This window comes from Sparus aurata, chromosome 8 (genome assembly GCF_900880675.1).
Source record: "Sparus aurata chromosome 8, fSpaAur1.1, whole genome shotgun sequence".
Taxonomy (NCBI): domain Eukaryota; kingdom Metazoa; phylum Chordata; class Actinopteri; order Spariformes; family Sparidae; genus Sparus; species Sparus aurata.
This window is the reverse complement of record NC_044194.1, coordinates 706,305-723,804: the sequence shown is the minus strand read 5'-3', so window position 1 is coordinate 723,804 and position 17,500 is coordinate 706,305. Positions and strand designations below refer to the sequence as shown.

The 17,500-nt window shown below is 46.4% G+C and overlaps 1 protein-coding gene across 1 annotated transcript in view; it reads left to right on the top strand.

Annotated features, from left to right (window-relative positions):
• Positions 1–15,568, top strand: part of LOC115586539 (diacylglycerol kinase zeta-like) — a 26,728-nt gene extending 11,160 nt beyond the window's left edge. The window contains exons 11-32 of the mRNA XM_030425682.1: positions 574–675; positions 993–1,075; positions 2,953–3,013; positions 3,604–3,717; positions 3,931–4,071; positions 4,159–4,237; positions 5,342–5,397; positions 5,498–5,560; positions 7,470–7,543; positions 7,838–7,949; positions 8,207–8,406; positions 10,267–10,367; positions 10,701–10,792; positions 10,968–11,037; positions 11,113–11,153; positions 11,666–11,859; positions 12,500–12,589; positions 13,376–13,444; positions 13,542–13,576; positions 13,750–13,793; positions 14,385–14,553; positions 14,586–15,568. Coding sequence (XP_030281542.1) covers positions 574–675; positions 993–1,075; positions 2,953–3,013; positions 3,604–3,717; positions 3,931–4,071; positions 4,159–4,237; positions 5,342–5,397; positions 5,498–5,560; positions 7,470–7,543; positions 7,838–7,949; positions 8,207–8,406; positions 10,267–10,367; positions 10,701–10,792; positions 10,968–11,037; positions 11,113–11,153; positions 11,666–11,859; positions 12,500–12,589; positions 13,376–13,444; positions 13,542–13,576; positions 13,750–13,793; positions 14,385–14,553; positions 14,586–15,568 — 2,973 coding nt within the window. The remainder of the gene's footprint in view (positions 1–573; positions 676–992; positions 1,076–2,952; positions 3,014–3,603; positions 3,718–3,930; positions 4,072–4,158; positions 4,238–5,341; positions 5,398–5,497; positions 5,561–7,469; positions 7,544–7,837; positions 7,950–8,206; positions 8,407–10,266; positions 10,368–10,700; positions 10,793–10,967; positions 11,038–11,112; positions 11,154–11,665; positions 11,860–12,499; positions 12,590–13,375; positions 13,445–13,541; positions 13,577–13,749; positions 13,794–14,384; positions 14,554–14,585) is intronic.
• The last annotated feature ends 1,932 nt before the right edge of the window (positions 15,569–17,500 follow it).

Genomic DNA, 17,500 nt, shown 5'->3' with positions numbered 1-17,500 from the left:
TCTGTTCTGCTGTGTTCGTTCAGTCATCCTCTCTCTCGCCACAGATTACAGTAATGAACTCTGGTTTACTGAAGACGAGGGTCACATGACTTTTCTGTTGTAACGACAAACATCACACGTTAGCGTTGCAATCCAAGTAATATGTTATTTTGTTGTGTTTATTAATAAGTAATCTATTACTGTAAATATTTTACTACCTTTCTCACTTTGTTGCCACTAAAAACAAAAAGTAAAATCCCAGACGAGTTACTTTTCTCAGGTGAGACTGTGAAGTACTTTTTATCAGCAGTAATCTTGTCATGTCACAAGTTACTTTGAAAAGTAACTTTGCCAACGCTGGTCATAATTAATAATTAATTAATAATACTTATGTGATAAGTTGGACATTGTTTGTGATAGTGTTTACCTGTTTATTCAAGGCTGGTTTGCATCATATTTATAATCTTTGAAATATGTATTTGTTTATATTTGCTGTAAAGATGATTGTGCTCCTTCCTGCTCTGTATCGGAGGTCATGAGGCCGACAGCTTCATCTCCATCAGTAACTCTGTGGTTCTCTGCTGTGTCTCTCAGCTACTGGATGGCCGCTGGAAGCCGTTCCTGGTGAAGCCTCTTCCCTCTCAGCTCATGAAGCCTCTGCTGGTGTTTGTGAACCCAAAGAGTGGCGGAAACCAGGTAGATCCATGTTCGTAGGGCAGAACTGGTCCTCACGGTGTCGGTGTAGTTCATGTCCTCCTCCAGGATGTGAGGCCTTCACAAGCTGCAGTGAATGCTTTGCAGACTGCCACCTCTCATCATTACTTTACTTTAATAAACACATTTATGTTTATTTTATTTTTTACAGTTTATATTCAGATAGGATAAAGACGTTCAGGTTGACCACCAGTAAAATACTGAATGGATCACGTCCAACGAGGTGTCGACGCGTCACGTAGTCTTTGTTTGTTGCTCGCTCAGTTTGTTCAGTTGTGTTATTTTTGTCTCACTTTCAGGGAGCCAAGATCATCCAGTCGTTCATGTGGTACCTGAACCCTCGACAGGTGTTCGACCTGACAAAGGGAGGACCCAGAGAGGGGTAAGACCTGCCAGGGAACGCAGAGTTAGTCTTCATCTGTGTGGGAGCGAGCAAGAGGAGACGAGAGACCGACCGTCTGCAGTCTGACTCCACCTCGTCAACAAGACCTCAGATTAATCTTTACACAGTAGCTGGAGTCATCACAGCCTCCCAGTCCTCCCAGTCCTCCCAGTCCTCCCAGTCCATCCAGTCCTCCCAGTCCTCCCAGTCCTCCCAGTCCATCCAGTCCTCCCAGTCCTCACAGTCCTCACAGTCCTCCCAATCCTCCCAGTCCTCCCAGTCCATCCAGTCCTCCCAGTCCTCCCAGTCCTCCCAGACCTCCCAGACCTCCCAGTCCTCCCAGTCCTCTCAGTCCTCTCAGTCCTCTCAGTCCTCCCAGTCCTCCCAGTCCTCTCAGTCCTCCCAGTCCATCCAGTCCTCCCAGTCCTCCTCAGTCCTCACAGTCCTCACAGTCCTCTCAGTCCTCTCAGTCCTCCCAGTCCTCCCAGTCCTCTCAGTCCTCCCAGTCCTCCTCAGTCCTCACAGTCCTCACAGTCCTCCCAGTCCATCCAGTCCTCCCAGTCCTCCCTACCCATCCAGTCCTCCCATTCCTCCTCAGTCCTCACAGTCCTCACAGTCCTCTCAGTCCTCTCAGTCCTCCCAGTCCTCCCAGTCCTCTCAGTCCTCCCAGTCCTCCTCAGTCCTCACAGTCCTCACAGTCCTCCCAGTCCATCCAGTCCTCCCAGTCCTCCCTACCCATCCAGTCCTCCCAGTCCTCTCAGTCCTCCCAGTCCTCCTCAGTCCTCACAGTCCTCACAGTCCTCCCAGTCCATCCAGTCCTCCCAGTCCTCCTCAGTCCTCACAGTCCTCCCAGTCCTCTCAGTCCTCTCAGTCCTCCCAGTCCTCCCAGTCCTCCCAGTCCTCACAGTCCTCCCAGTCCATCCAGTCCTCCCAGTCCTCCCTACCCATCCAGTCCTCCCATTCCTCCCAGTCCTCCCTGTCCATCCAGTCCTCCCAGTCCTCTCAGTCCTCTCAGACCTCCCAGTCCCCCCAGACCCCCCAGACCCCCCACTCCTCCCTATCCATCCAGTCCTCCCAGTCCTCTCAGTCCTCCCTGTCCATCCAGTCCTCCCAGTCCTCCCAGTCCTCCCTGTCCGTCCAGCCCTCACAGTCCTCCCAGTCCTCCCTGTCCGTCCAGCCCTCCCAGTCCTCCCAGTCCTCCCAGTCCCCCCAGACCCCCCAGACCCCCCAGTCCTCCCTATCCATCCAGTCCTCCTAGTCCTCTCAGTCCTCCCTGTCCATCCAGTCCTCCCAGTCCTCCCAGTCCTCCCTGTCCGTCCAGCCCTCCCAGTCCTCCCAGCCCTCCCAGTCCTCCCAGTCCCCCCAGACCCCCCAGACCTCCCAGTCCTCCCTGTCCATCCAGACCTCCCAGTCCTCCCAGTCCTCCCTATCCATCCAGTCCTCCCAGTCCTCCCTATCCATCCAGTCCTCCCAGTCCTCCCTGTCCATCCAGTCCTCCCAGTCCTCCCAGTCCTCCCTGTCCATCCAGTCCTCGCAGTCCTCCCAGTCCTCCCTGTCCATCCAGTCCTCCCAGTCCTCCCAGTCCTCTCACACCTCCCAGTCCCCCCAGACCCCCCAGTCCTCCCGGTCCTCCCAGTCCCCCCAGTCCTCCCAGTCCTCCCAGTCCCCCAGTCCTCCCAGTCCTTCCAGTCCCCCCAGTCCTCCCAGTCCTCCCAGTCCCCCCAGTCCTCCCAGTCCTCCCAGTCCCCCCAGTCCTCCCAGTCCTCACATACCTCCCAGTCCTCCCAGTCCTCCCAGAGGCTCTCAGCTCTGCAGGTCTGGAGGATTGATGTCTGTCTCAGTGACTCTGAACATGCTTTGCTTTGTGTTTCCTGCAGGTTGGAGCTGTATGCCAAAGTGCCCAACCTGAGGATCCTGGCCTGTGGGGGAGACGGGACAGTGAGTCCAACACTGTTCACCACATATGAGAGGGAGGGCCTCACATACACACCTTAAATAATCCCTAACACTGTTTAACGCAATTCAAAAGTCATTAGAACATTAGTTTACCTTTTACAACCTGGAAGTGAAACTCAGCGGTCCATCAGTTCACAGCTGCTCTGTACGAAACAAACCGTCCATCACTGAGACAAACAGACTCCATGTTTCTACTCAAAGTCAGAAAGAAGTTCATGTAGAACATTTGCTGAATTAACAAGAAGGTCCAAATAATGCAGAATGAGTCAGAGACAGAGTTTCACAGAGTTTATAAAGTGTCTCCAACTCAACAACTCACTAAACTGACACATTTGTTGAGGGAGTCTGGTGCTGGTGTGTTACTGGTTCGATGGTTGGAACACCAGCATGTCGTTACAGTGAAGCTCCTGCAGATCAGACGCTGTGTGTTCGTCCTCCTTCTCTAATGCTCACTTTATTTTGTTTGTGTGATATCAACTTTCCATTAAAGCCACAAGCAGACAAAATGTTTCAGTCTATTTCAAATAGACGCTGTGACAGTGATGCATGTTTGTGTGTGTGTGCGTGTTCAGGTGGGCTGGATCCTGTCAGTGTTGGACCAGCTGAAGCTCTGTCCTCCACCCCCCGTGGCCATCCTTCCTCTGGGGACCGGTAACGACCTGGCCCGGACTCTGAACTGGGGCGGGGTGAGTTCTGCTCATCAGTCGTCTGCTGCAGGCGGAGGCAGGACGTGATCTGTCAAAGATAACATAATGACTCTGTGTCTTGTACCGTTGTGACGTTAAAGCAACATTATGTAGAATTCACATTTTCTGTGATTTGCCCCCCGGCGTCCCAGAGTGCCGTCACACATCGAGCTCGTCAGCAGTCAGTAGATGAATAACGTGTCGTCCTCTCAGGGTTACACTGATGAGCCCATCACAAAGATCCTCTCACATGTCGAGGATGGAAACATTGTCCAGCTGGACCGATGGAACCTGAACGTGGAGGCGAACCCCGAGGCCCGACCGGAGGACAGGGACGAACATCAGACAGACAAGGTCGCTCATTTATCGCTGCCTCAGTTGATTCACGGGGTCTTTGAACCTCAAGCCTCTCTCACCACCTGATGATTTCTGCTGTTTCAGCTCCCCATTGACGTCTTCAACAACTACTTCAGTCTGGGCTTCGATGCTCACGTCACACTCGGCTTCCATGAATCCAGAGGTGAGTCCGCTCGAGCCCTCACGGATGCCCCAGGTCCATCAGCACTACACTGCTGGACATGTAGTGATTTATCGTTCTCTCTCTGCTCGTGTGTTTTGTGCCGGTGGATGTAACGATACGCTGAATTTTTCAAAATCGCAATTAAAAAATAACAAATGTTGCGATACCGCGGTGACGATATCTAACCATCATGTGGTTGTTCAGCTGTTGGAGTCCATGGATGTGACGAGATGAATCAGTTCCACCTTCGTTGTGTGTGAACAGCAGAGGGTGCAGTCGGACCGAACCGACTCTACTGCTGTTCTCTGACCCGACACTCTCAGCTCGTTAGCTGCAGAGAGCAGGCCGGCTGTCTGCAGGAGCTCTTCTGTCATTGTAAATAGTCCTTTCAGCAAAAACTACTTTTTACAAATGCGTAGGTTTTGGTGGGCTACTTTAATTTTACCAAAGAAGGAAAGCAGATGTAAAGTAAAAACAAACTGTATACAAGTAATGAATAGTGTACACATCACAGTTATTATCAAAGGACATTGTTCAAGACTTTTAGCTTTTTTTTGAGACCTTCCATAAAGTAGATTACATGCAAACTCACAATATAAGATGATAGTTTATGAATAATACACATGGTGTCTTACAGAGAGACAGCTGTAGCATCCAGTCCTTCTGGCAGGTCAGAGGACGTCTTCCTCCTGTCAGTGAACGATGACACGTTATCATCACAGTCAGACCAGTTTAGTGTCTGGACCTCATGTTCAAATACATCTTTCTGTGACACCAACTGGGAAAAGTGAGTTTGCAGGGGACGACCCAGTTATCTTCAGTGATCATATTTACTCTATTCTTATCTGCATCCTCTCCTCTGCTGCTCACTGACCTGATTACTCAACAGGGATCAATAAAAATATAATCTAATCTAATTAGAGCCCCGTATAATGAACCTGAGAAACCACATGATGGATGGAAATGTAAGCGAGCTAAATTTACCCTGACCACAGCGTGTCCACTTCCTCCTGGCAGTAAGTGGGTTTTTATTCAGGTCACTTACAGCTTTAATGGAAAACATGAAGTTCTGAAGCAGCCGAGTTTTTCTGTTTGTCTTCTCAGAGGCGAACCCCGAGAAGTTTAACAGCCGCTTCAGGAATAAGATGTTCTATGCAGGGGTGAGTGTGTCCTCACTGCTCTGGACTGTTAACTCGGTTCACACATTAACGTGTTTGTAATGTATCCGTGTGTGTGTGTGTGTGTGTGTGTGTGTTTCAGACAGCCTTCTCAGATTTCCTGAGCGGGAGTTCCAAAGACCTCGCCAAGCACATCAGAGTGGTGGTGAGTAGAGACGGACAGAAACACATTCACAGTCGCTGCGACGAGCCGACCGTGAACACACATCCACGTACAGCTGTCACGATGTCAGCAACATGATCATCAGACGAATTCATGAACACCATGTTATCTATTAACCACAGAAATTTACAAATCCGTCTTAACATTTGTTCACTGTGTGTTCAGATGTGTTGGGAGGACGACAGTCTGGAACCATCGCCTCACTTTAAAGCATAAAAAAAAAGTTTTGACTAACACGTGAGAAGAAATGAACTCTGAGCCAGTTCTTTAGTCCAACACGTTTAACTCGGCACCGCTGCACTTGTATATTTGAAGCTGTCCTCTGGTGCAGCAGTACACAGAGCGGGAGGAGTCTGAGTCAGGTGTCGACGGTTCAAGCCGAAGCTTCTTTATGTTGCAACGTTTCTTTAGGTTGATTTTTATTTCTCTCTCGTCACAGCGCTGTGCTTCTGCTCTGCTTAGGTTTAGGTACAGAAACCACCTGGTTAGGGTTAGAAAACGTAACGGTTTGACTTGAAAACACCTTTTTTGGTGTGTGGCCTGAAACCTGAAGGCCAGACTGCTCTTATATTAAAATACATCAGACACATATGCTGCAAATATCAGGATGGACAGGCTGCTGAAAAAAATATGGTGGATCTGCTCCAACTGTGGCGTCAAGTCTGAAGGAAATCAGCTCATATATCCCTCGAATGAAGAAAGAAACAGAGAAGAGAAGCACGGAGGGCTTCAACCGGCTTCATGAAGCTTCACCAGGCTTCATGAAGCTTAAACCAGGCTTCATGAGGCTTCACCAGGCTTCATGAAGCTTCAACCAGCTTCATGAAGCTTCAACCGGCTTCATGAAGCTTCACCAGGCTTCATGAGGCTTCACCAGGCTTCATGAAGCTTCACCAGGCTTCATGAAGCTTCACCAGGCTTCATGAAGCTTAAACCAGGCTTCATGAGGCTTCACCAGGCTTCATGAAGCTTCAACCAGCTTCATGAAGCTTCAACCGGCTTCATGAAGCTTCACCAGGCTTCATGAGGCTTCACCAGGCTTCATGAAGCTTCACCAGGCTTCATGAAGCTTCACCAGGCTTCATGAAGCTTCACCAGGCTTCATGAAGCTTCAACCGGCTTCATGAAGCTTCAACCAGCTTCATGAAGCTTCAACCGGCTTCATGAAGCTTCACCAGGCTTCATGAAGCTTCACCAGGCTTCATGAAGCTTCACCAGGCTTCATGAGGCTTCACCAGGCTTCATGAGGCTTCACCAGGCTTCATGAAGCTTCAACCAGCTTCATGAAGCTTCAACCGGCTTCATGAAGCTTCACCAGGCTTCATGAGGCTTCACCAGGCTTCATGAAGCTTCACCAGGCTTCATGAAGCTTCACCAGGCTTCATGAAGCTTCACCAGGCTTCATGAGGCTTCACCAGGCTTCATGAGGCTTCACCAGGCTTCATGAAGCTTCACCAGGCTTCATGAGGCTTCACCAGGCTTCATGAGGCTTCACCAGGCTTCATGAGGCTTCACCAGGCTTCATGAAGCTTCAACCGGCTTCATGAAGCTTCAACCGGCTTCATGAGGCTTCAACCGGCTTCATGAAGCTTCACCAGGCTTAATGAAGCTTCACCAGGCTTCATGAAGCTTCAACCGGCTTCATGAAGCTTCACCAGGCTTAATGAAGCTTCACCAGGCTTCATGAAGCTTCACCAGGCTTCATGAGGCTGGTGGTCTGAACAGTCCTGTGTCCTCACAAAAGGAACATGAATTAAAATGAATACAAGGAAAATTACAACCATCTATTATTTGTTTTATGAAATGTAATTTAAATCAATATTCACTAGCCCTGATGCTGCCTCTGTGTTCATGTATGAAGTCCTGAGCCGGTCTGTGTCTCCTCCCTCAGTGTGACGGGACGGACCTGACAGCCAAAGTCCAGGACATGAAGCTGCAGTGTCTGCTGTTCCTCAACATCCCCAGGTACGCAGAGCCAGGAGGGAACAACACACTCCCAAACTGTCTGTGCAAATTTATGAAAGAAGAAATGTTTAGTCTATTAAAGGAACAGTTCACCTCCTGATGACATAAATTCAGGTGAAGTGTCGTAGTCCACAGAACAGTTCTGGAGACTTGATTTAAAACATCAGAAGTCTCCATGCAGCTCGTCTGCTGTGATCACAGTCTGCAGGTGGAGTGAAGGAGATACTGACTGAATTTTACTCTTTGGACGGACTGTTCCTTTACTTCAGTGAAAGTAGCATCTGTTTGCTGCAGGTACTGTGCCGGCACCATGCCCTGGGGTCACCCCAGTGAGCATCAGGACTTTGAACCTCAGCGTCATGACGACGGCTGCATCGAGGTCATCGGCTTCACCATGACGTCTCTGGTGAGCTCTCAGCTGTAGACCAGCCAATGAAAAACACATTAATGTTGGTCCCAGATGTATAATATTTTCAGTCTCCTTTGATTTTTAATAATTGGTGTTGACCCTGAAAAAGCTGTCGACCCATAATTGGTATCAGCATCAGTGATATTGGCCCTGTATTATTTGGTATTGGATCAAAACCCAACTTTGTGGTACTGCTCTGCAATAGTCCAACACCACGGCAGCTCTGTTGTTGACCGATGGTTGTTTGTGTCCAGGCCACGCTGCAGGTGGGAGGTCACGGTGAGCGGCTCCATCAGTGTAAAGAAGTCACCCTCACCACCTTCAAGTCCATCCCCATGCAGGTGGACGGGGAGCCCTGCAAGCTGGCACCGTCCGTCATCCACATCAGCCTGAGGAGCCAGGCCAACATGGTGCAGAAGGCCAAGAGGAGGATCTCCATGCCCCATCTCAACGAGTACATACACACCTACATCACAGAACAGATACACCTACATCACAGTACAGATACGCCTACATCACAGTACAAACACGCCTACATCACAGAACAAACACGCCTACATCACAGTACAAATACACCTACATCACAGAACAAATACGCCTACATCACAGTACAAATACACCTACATCACAGTACAAATACACCTACATCACAGAACAAATACGCCTACATCACAGTACAAATACGCCTACATCACAGTACAAATACGCCTACATCACAGTACAAATACACCTACATCACAGAACAAATACGCCTACATCACAGTACAAATACGCCTACATCACAGTACAAATACGCCTACATCACAGTACAAATACACCTACATCACAGAACAAATACGCCTACATCACAGTACAAATACGCCTACATCACAGTACAAATACACCTACATCACAGTACACATATGCCTACATCACAGAACAAATACGCCTACATCACAGAACAAATACGCCTACATCACAGTACAAATACGCCTACATCACAGAACAAATACACCTACATCACAGTACAAATACACCTACATCACAGAACAAATACACCTACATCACAGAACAAATACGCCTACATCACAGAACAAATACGCCTACATCACAGTACACATATGCCTACATCACAGAACAAATACACCTACATCACAGAACAAATACGCCTACATCACAGTACAAATACGCCTACATCACAGAACAAATACGCCTACATCACAGTACAAATACGCCTACATCACAGAACAAATACGCCTACATCACAGTACAAATACACCTACATCACAGAACAAATACACCTACATCACAGTACAAATACGCCTACATCACAGAACAAATACACCTACATCACAGTACACATATGCCTACATCACAGAACAAATACGCCTACATCACAGTACAAATACGCCAACATCACAGTACAAATACGCCTACATCACAGTACAAATACACCTACATCACAGAACAAATACACCTACATCACAGTACAAATACGCCTACATCACAGAACAAATATGCCTACATCACAGAACAAATACACCTACATCACAGAACAAATACGCCTACATCACAGTACAAATACGCCTACATCACAGTACAAATACACCTACATCACAGAACAAATACACCTACATCACAGTACAAATACGCCTACATCACAGTACAAATACACCTACATCACAGAACAAATACACCTACATCACAGTACACATATGCCTACATCACAGAACAAATACACCTACATCACAGAACAAATACGCCTACATCACAGTACAAATACGCCTACATCACAGTACAAATACGCCTACATCACAGAACAAATACACCTACATCACAGTACAAATACACCTACATCACAGAACAAATACACCTACATCACAGTACAAATACGCCTACATCACAGTACAAATACGCCTACATCACAGAACAAATACACCTACATCACAGTACAAATACACCTACATCACAGAACAAATACACCTACATCACAGTACAAATACGCCTACATCACAGTACAAATACGCCTACATCACAGAACAAACACGCCTACATCACAGTACAAATACGCCTACATCACAGTACAAATACGCCTACATCACAGAACAAACACGCCTACATCACAGTACAAACACGCCTACATCACAGTACAAATACGCCTACATCACAATGCAAATACACCTACATCACAGAACAAATACACCTACATCACAGTACATACACACCTACATCACAGTACAGATACATTGATTATGTTCAGCTCACAGTATAACATTTCTGTGTGTGTGTGTGTGTGTGTGTGTGCGTGTGTGTGCGTGTGTGTGTGTGTGTGCAGTCAGCAGCCCGTCCCTGAGAAGCTGCAGATCAGGGTGAACCGGATCAGCATGGCGGCGTACGAGTCTCTGCACTACGACAAGGACCAGCTGAAGGAGGCCTGTGAGTCAGCAGAGGGTTCAGCTGCAGCTTCTTAGATAAACTGTCCTGGAGGAACATGGATGCTTTTCACCTGATCTCAGACATGAGTAGTCGATTCTGTGAAGAGTTTCATGGCCTCGTTCATTTAATTTTCTGTAAATGGGCAACTGAACAGAGTACACAATCTGCTTCCTGTTTACACTGGCGTGCACATGCCTGGTGTACGTGCACGATTTTTTTAAAACCGTGTCCATATTAATACCTGTTTACATTTGGACTCTTTGTTTTTTAACTTGGAAACTTGAACTTTAAAGATTCAGTGATGTGACCTTGACGTGTCGTCCATGTCTGCAGCGATGCCGCTGGGCGTGATCACCGTCCCCGGAGACAGCGACCTGGAGACCTGCCGCCTGCTCATCGAGCGCCTGCACGACAACCTGGACCAGGTACAGCTCAAGTGACAACACTGCAGAGTAAAAGTACTCTGTTACACTTAAACATGTCATGAGTTACCTCCACCTCACAGCAGAGGCGTGTACCAGGGTGATTTAGGGATTATTCACAAATCTGACGATGTCAAAGTCAAACAGAGTTCATCCTGATGAAACTCTGCTGTTTCAGGACTGTGACGAGATGAAGGGAGAGTGTCTGTCCTCACAGAAGTTGTCCATGAAGTGGTGTTTCCTCGACTGTAAGTCTAAACTGATGCTCAGCTTCTCAGCAACGAGTCACAGGCTGAGTCTGACGGCTCCTTTCTGTTTTTCAGGTACAACTGCAGACCGTTTCTACAGGATCGACCGGGCTCAGGTGTGACCACGCATCAGACAGACAGAAACCAGAACCAGATATTTGTTTTCATAAACGGATTTTTACAGTTTTTAATTCAGCAATTTATGTTTTTGATGAATTAACAGGAGAAAGACATTAATATAAACTGACAGGATTCTTTAGAGGAACGTTTTCTGACACTCAAGTTGAGATGCATGTTTATGTAAATATTCTTATGTAATTAACAAAAGCTAATTTCAATGATAAAAAAAAAAGAAATTACCTCAATATTATTCAGTTTTAATATTCACTATTTTCCAGTCAGTAGTTAATAAATACCTGCTAATTTCTTTCAGGTGGAAATTTTATCACACGATATTTTAAAGTTTTGATGATTAAATCATTTACTTTATAAAACGTCAGAAGTTGTGAATACTGTAACTTTCTTTATTTTGATTCAGAATCATAATCCATTTTCTGCTGTCGATCAATAAACACATCAGCGTATTGATAGGTGACAGGTGTGTCCTGACATCCTCCTTCTCCTCCAGGAGCACCTGAACTACGTGACGGAGATCTCCCAGGAGGAGCTCTACATCCTGGACCCGGAGCTTGTTGTCAAGGAGACGGTGGGCACCTCCCCCGGCATGCCGGACCTGGTGGACTCTGAGGAGCACCAGGACCAGCAGAGACAGTTTGCCTTCCCCTGCTCCCCGTCCTCCCCCACCTCCTCAACCTCAACCAGGTGAGGCGACAGGACGGCTGCTGAAAACAGAAATGTGTGTGTTTGAATAATAATGAAGTCGACGCGGAAGCTCAGCCTGCAGTTCCTGTGACGGCCACCAGAGGCTCCACCAGGGACTCAGTCCCAGAAGAGTCCATGTTCAAATGTCTGTCAGCAGAATCAACGTGTTCACAGCTGCTTCCTGTAGATCATTGATCCCTTCATCACTGCTTTATATTATATCAAGGCTTAAAGTGACGCATCCTGAGGGGGCGTGGCCTCTTTGAGTGACAGGTAGCTGTCTGCTGCTCCACCTCTCATGGTGTTGGTGCTGTTGGACCCTTCTGGAGGATTTTAATTCAATTCAAATTTAAAAGTTTAAAATGTGGATTTATCTTCACCGTCGCTGCCAAACGGAGCCACAGAGGAGCTGACAACATCAGCAGCGACGCACTGGAAGTCTGTCGGTGTCGGTTGTTGCTCGCTGTCTTGCGGCTGATATACAGAACAATGAGTTTTTGGGTCAAACACACAAATTACGTGAAGTGAAATTTACTTCTTAGAGTTAGGAGGCTGGTACCGCCCACTGCGAGCGTCATCCTGGCTCTACAGAAACCCGTGTGTGACGTCACACTCAGTGATGTGTGTGTTTGTGTTTCAGGACGAGAGACTTTCAGAGGAAGAGGATCTCCAGCGACAGTTCAGTGGCTGATGCTTTATCTCAGAGCTCCTCCAAGACTGCCCTCTGCAGGTAGACACACACACACACACACACACACACACACACACACACACACACACACACACACACACACACACACACACAGGAGGAATCTTCTGTTTTTTGCATCATAACAATAGAAACAAATCCGAGCATCAGATGTGTGGCTGGTATGTGATGACCTGACCTGATGTTACCTGAATCTGTCACTTTTATGTTTAACACTTTAATAATAAATACTTTTATAATTAGCACTTTTATAATAACACTTTAATAATAAATACTTTTATAATAAATACTTTTATGTTAAACACTTAATAATAACACTTTAATAATAAATACTTTGATAATAAACACTTTAATCATAAGTTATTTAATTAAAATGTTCAGATCTCACAGAAGGAGCTGCGTCTCGTCGTCCCTTCAGTCATGTGTTCATATCAACATGTATGTGTGCTGTGTGTTGACATACGTGTGTTCACACTCGGTACTCTGGCGTCCACACAGTGTTTGTTCAGGCAGAAATGTGCTGCGGCTGGTCTCCATGACAACTGTCGCTGTATGATGGACTCTGATCCTTCGTAGTTTACTGACATCAGGACAGCAGAGCGAGGAGGAAGTGGGAGACAGAAACACAGTGAATATTATCACAGAGGCCACGAGAAAGAAAAAGAAGAAGTTGCTCCTCATTGGGAATAATGGAGCTCTGAAACAAACACTGTGTGGACGCCGGGCCTTCACACTGTGGTGCTGCTGGTACCATGAGCTGCTAGTGAGCCTGTCACTGTCCATGTTGTCCTCACTGTCTGTCTGAAGGAGAGGAGCGAAGATCATCAATGTCCATCGCTCAAACACAACACTCGCTGATTTCAGACCCATCATTAGGTAGGACTCCATTCTGTGTGTGTGTGTGTGCGTGTGTGTGCGTGTGTGTGTGTGTGTGTGTGTTGATATCTAACATGTTGTTTCGTCTCTCTAACAGTCCATCCAGTGCTACCTCACACGACCCTGATAAAGGTAACGTTTCTTGTGTTGATCGTCTGAAAGTAAAGATGGAGCTCGAATAAAAACAAGTTTTACAGATTTCTTAAAGTATCAGAATAATAATGAGATCAAACAATCTGAAAAATAAAAACCGAGACGTTTGGTTCTGATGGACACAGGGTTGAATTTTATTTTCTGTCTTTTAGATGCAGAGCTGATCGACTGCATCCGGACTGAAGACCTGAGCAGAGTGAGTGGTTCTGTTTGTTCTGTTTGTCTTGTTATGGATCTGTTGACCCGTTTTCTCGTCTGATAAATGATTCTGTCTCCTGTTTATGATCTGCTGGGAGAAAACAAGCTTTGCCAGGAAAACCTCTTTAAGTTCCTTCATTTTTTTTCCATCTGTGAAAACATGAAAATAATAATAATGTTTTTATTTCCACACATAAAAAAACAAAAGGAAAAAAAAATGTCCTGCATGACTTCTGATGAGACAAAAATTTTTTCATGCTCTTAAAAAGATTAATAAATAACAAATAAAGTTTGCTGACTGTTGACACATAAAACATAAAATCTTTGTCTTCATGTTTTTACAGATGGAAAAAAATGAGGGAAGTTATAAATATTATCCTGATAAAACATTTTTTCCCACCAGATCACAAGTCATAAACACAGGAGAGGAAATAGTTGCAATCAGACTCACTTGTCCCTCAGGGCTTCCGTATCTTGTGCCTCACTGGATGCTCACATGGTTTTGGGCTGCTGGACTGAACGTTTAAGAACTTGAGCTCTGTTTATTTGATGAAACTGAAGTGAAACACAGTTTTTCTGTGTTGTGCAGCTGATGGAGCTCCACCAGCAGGCGGCAGACATCCTGCTGCAGGACGCCGCCGGCTGCACGCTGCTGCATCACGCTGTGGAGGTCGGCAGCAAAGAGATCCTCAAGTACCTCATCGACAACGGTGAGAGAAGGCTTTTCATTTCCTCCATAAATGCTGAATGTGTTGGAGGTCAGGTGACTGTGGTTCAGGTCTGGTGACAGTCCAGGAAAGTCAGGACAGTCCAGGACAGTCAGGACAGTCCAGGACTGTCAGGGCTGTTAGGACAGTCCAGGACAGTCAGGAGAGTCAGGACAGTCAGGACAGTCAGGACAGTCAGGACAGTCAGGACAGTCCAGGACAGTCAGGAAAATCAGGACAGTCAGGACAGTCAGGGCTGTCAGGACAGTCAGGACAGTCCAGGACAGTCAGGGCTGTTAGGACAGTCCAGAACAATCAGGACAATCAGGACAGTCAGGACAGCCCTGGACAGTCAGGACAGTCCAGGACAGTCCAGGACAGCCCTGGACAGTCCTGGACTGTCAGGGCTGTCAGGACAGTCAGGACAGTCCAGGACAGTCAGGGCTGTCAGGACAGTCAGGACAGTCCAGGACAATCAGGACAGTCCAGGACAGCCCTGGACAGTCAGGACAGTCCAGGACAGTCCAGGACAGCCCTGGACAGTCCTGGACTGTCAGGGCTGTCAGGACAGTCAGGGCTGTTAGGACAGTCCAGGACAGTCAGGACAATCAGGACAGTCAGGACGGTCCAGGACAGTCAGGGCTGTCAGGACAGTCAGGACAGTCCAGGACAATCAGGACAGTCCAGGACAGCCCTGGGACAGTCAGGACAGTCCAGGACAGTCCAGGACAGTCCTGGACTGTCAGGGCTGTTAGGACAGTCCAGGACAGTCAGGACAGTCAGGACAGTCCAGGACAGTCAGGACAATCAGGACAGTCAGGACAGTCCCAGACAGTCCAGGACAGTCAGGACAGTCCCAGACAGTCCAGGACAGTCAGGAAAGTCAGGACAGTCAGGACAGTCAGGGCTGTTAGGACAGTCCTGGACCGTCCAGGACAATCAGGACAGTCCAGGACAGTCAGGGCTGTTAGGACAGTTCAAGACAGTCAGGACTGTCCTGGACAGTCCAGGACAGTCAGGACTTGTTGGTCTTCAGGACTCGTTGGTCTTCTCTGGTCTTCAGTAGTTGTGTCAAAGCTTTGAGGTGTCTGGGCTCATTATCCTGCTGCAGGATGAATCCTTCTCCACAAAGATGAACTGGAGGGTGGAGCATGTATCTGAAGGTGGTGCTTCTCCTCGGTCAGGGTGGAGTCTGAAAACCTCTTCCTCCACCAGGATTCCCCTTAGCAAAAAGTAGTATACTTGAAGTTCATTTTATTAAGTATGCTTGAGTATAAGTATAAGTATAGCAAGTATACTGTGGACCATGTACTTGTAGCATACTAGAAAGTATACTAATTTAATACTTCTTTGGACTAAATTGGAACATTTAGTATACTTTAAGTATACTTTATAAGGTCATTTTATATTTACATAAGTACACTTTCAAGTATACAACAAGTATACTCATCTATATACTACTAGTGTACTAAGTATATACTTCTAGTCCACATTTTAGTTTATTAACATGTACATTTATAACAGGGGTAATACCTCAAAGCAAATGTGTGTAGTGAATAACATTTTTATTCTGCTAAATTAAATGTAGCACAACTCAATGACTCAGTCTTTTTCTATACTTCCATCAGGATATTGTGAGTATTAGCACTTGTAATGTGGCAAGCGCTAGCAAGAGATTCACCATTTACTACCATACATCTCTGCAGTTTAACAGCCCTTTAAACACCCCTTCACTCACGGTGACAACAACATTTTTATCATCTTTGTTAATTCAACACAATTTAACCACAGAACAAGGATGTGAATTAACCCGCAACCGTCTTACACATCATCTTATTCACAAACACATTCACAAACCATAATTACACCAACAACAACAGAATACCCAAGAGTCTTTGCGCCACAGTCCACAGTATACTAAAGTACAAGTATAAGCTTTAGTATTAAAGTATAAGCCTAAGTATTAATGTACTGAGTCTTAGACTATTCTTTATACTTTTCAGTATAAGCCAAGTATACTTCACTATACTTTTCTTAAGTATATAAAATGTAGTACATAAAAAGTACACTTCAAGTATACTGCCTCAGTTTTAGTATAAAATAAGTATACTTGTAGTACACTTGAATAAACTACTTTTTGCTGAGGGTCACTGTGGTATCATTCTCTTCCCTGGTCACCTCCTCACATTCACCTCTCTGTTACTGACACTAATCTGTCTGTGTGATTCATCAGTAAATACTTTATTCATCTTCCACTGTGAAGTTCTGGTTCTGGTTCTACTTCTGTTGTTTCTGAGCCCACTTCAGCTGTGTTGTTGTCTCCTCCTGAGAAGAGGTTTAGAAGCTGCAGCTCGTCCTCTGAGACTCGACAGGAGAGTTTCTTCTGACAGGACGACTGTTGTAATGAACTGCGCTTTTCAAACTCTCAGTGGAGTTGTTGAGCAGCACGGTGTCTTACTGATCTCTCCACCGGGGGGCGCCGCCACACACACACACACACGCACACACACACCACACACACACGCACACACACTGGCTGTAAGACGCCTGCGTCTTTAACACAGCAGTGTTGAAGTGTTAAAGTGTGTCTGGAGGAAATGATGTCTGACAGTTTGCTTTAACAGTGAAACTCAACATGGAGTTTGGTTCATGTGTGGTTCTCCTGCAGAAAGACTTTCCCACAATGCACCTGTGCATTAATGATGTGTAAATGTCAGTTTTGAGCTGTTGGTCCCGTCCTCGGCTCGCTGCTCGTACTCTTCAGATGTTTGTTCCCTCCTGACGAGCAGCCTGTGAATGCAGCTCTGTTCACTGTGTGGAGCAGCAGGTGAACTCTGACGTCCCATTAATCACCTCAGCAGTGATGGATTACTTTCTGCTGTCTGTGTGTGTGTGTGTGTGAGAAACACATTACTTTTATGTTTCATACCAGAATAATGAACATTTAAGAAAACATCATGTTCCTGTAAAAGGTGCTGAGATAGAAGTCAAGTTATTT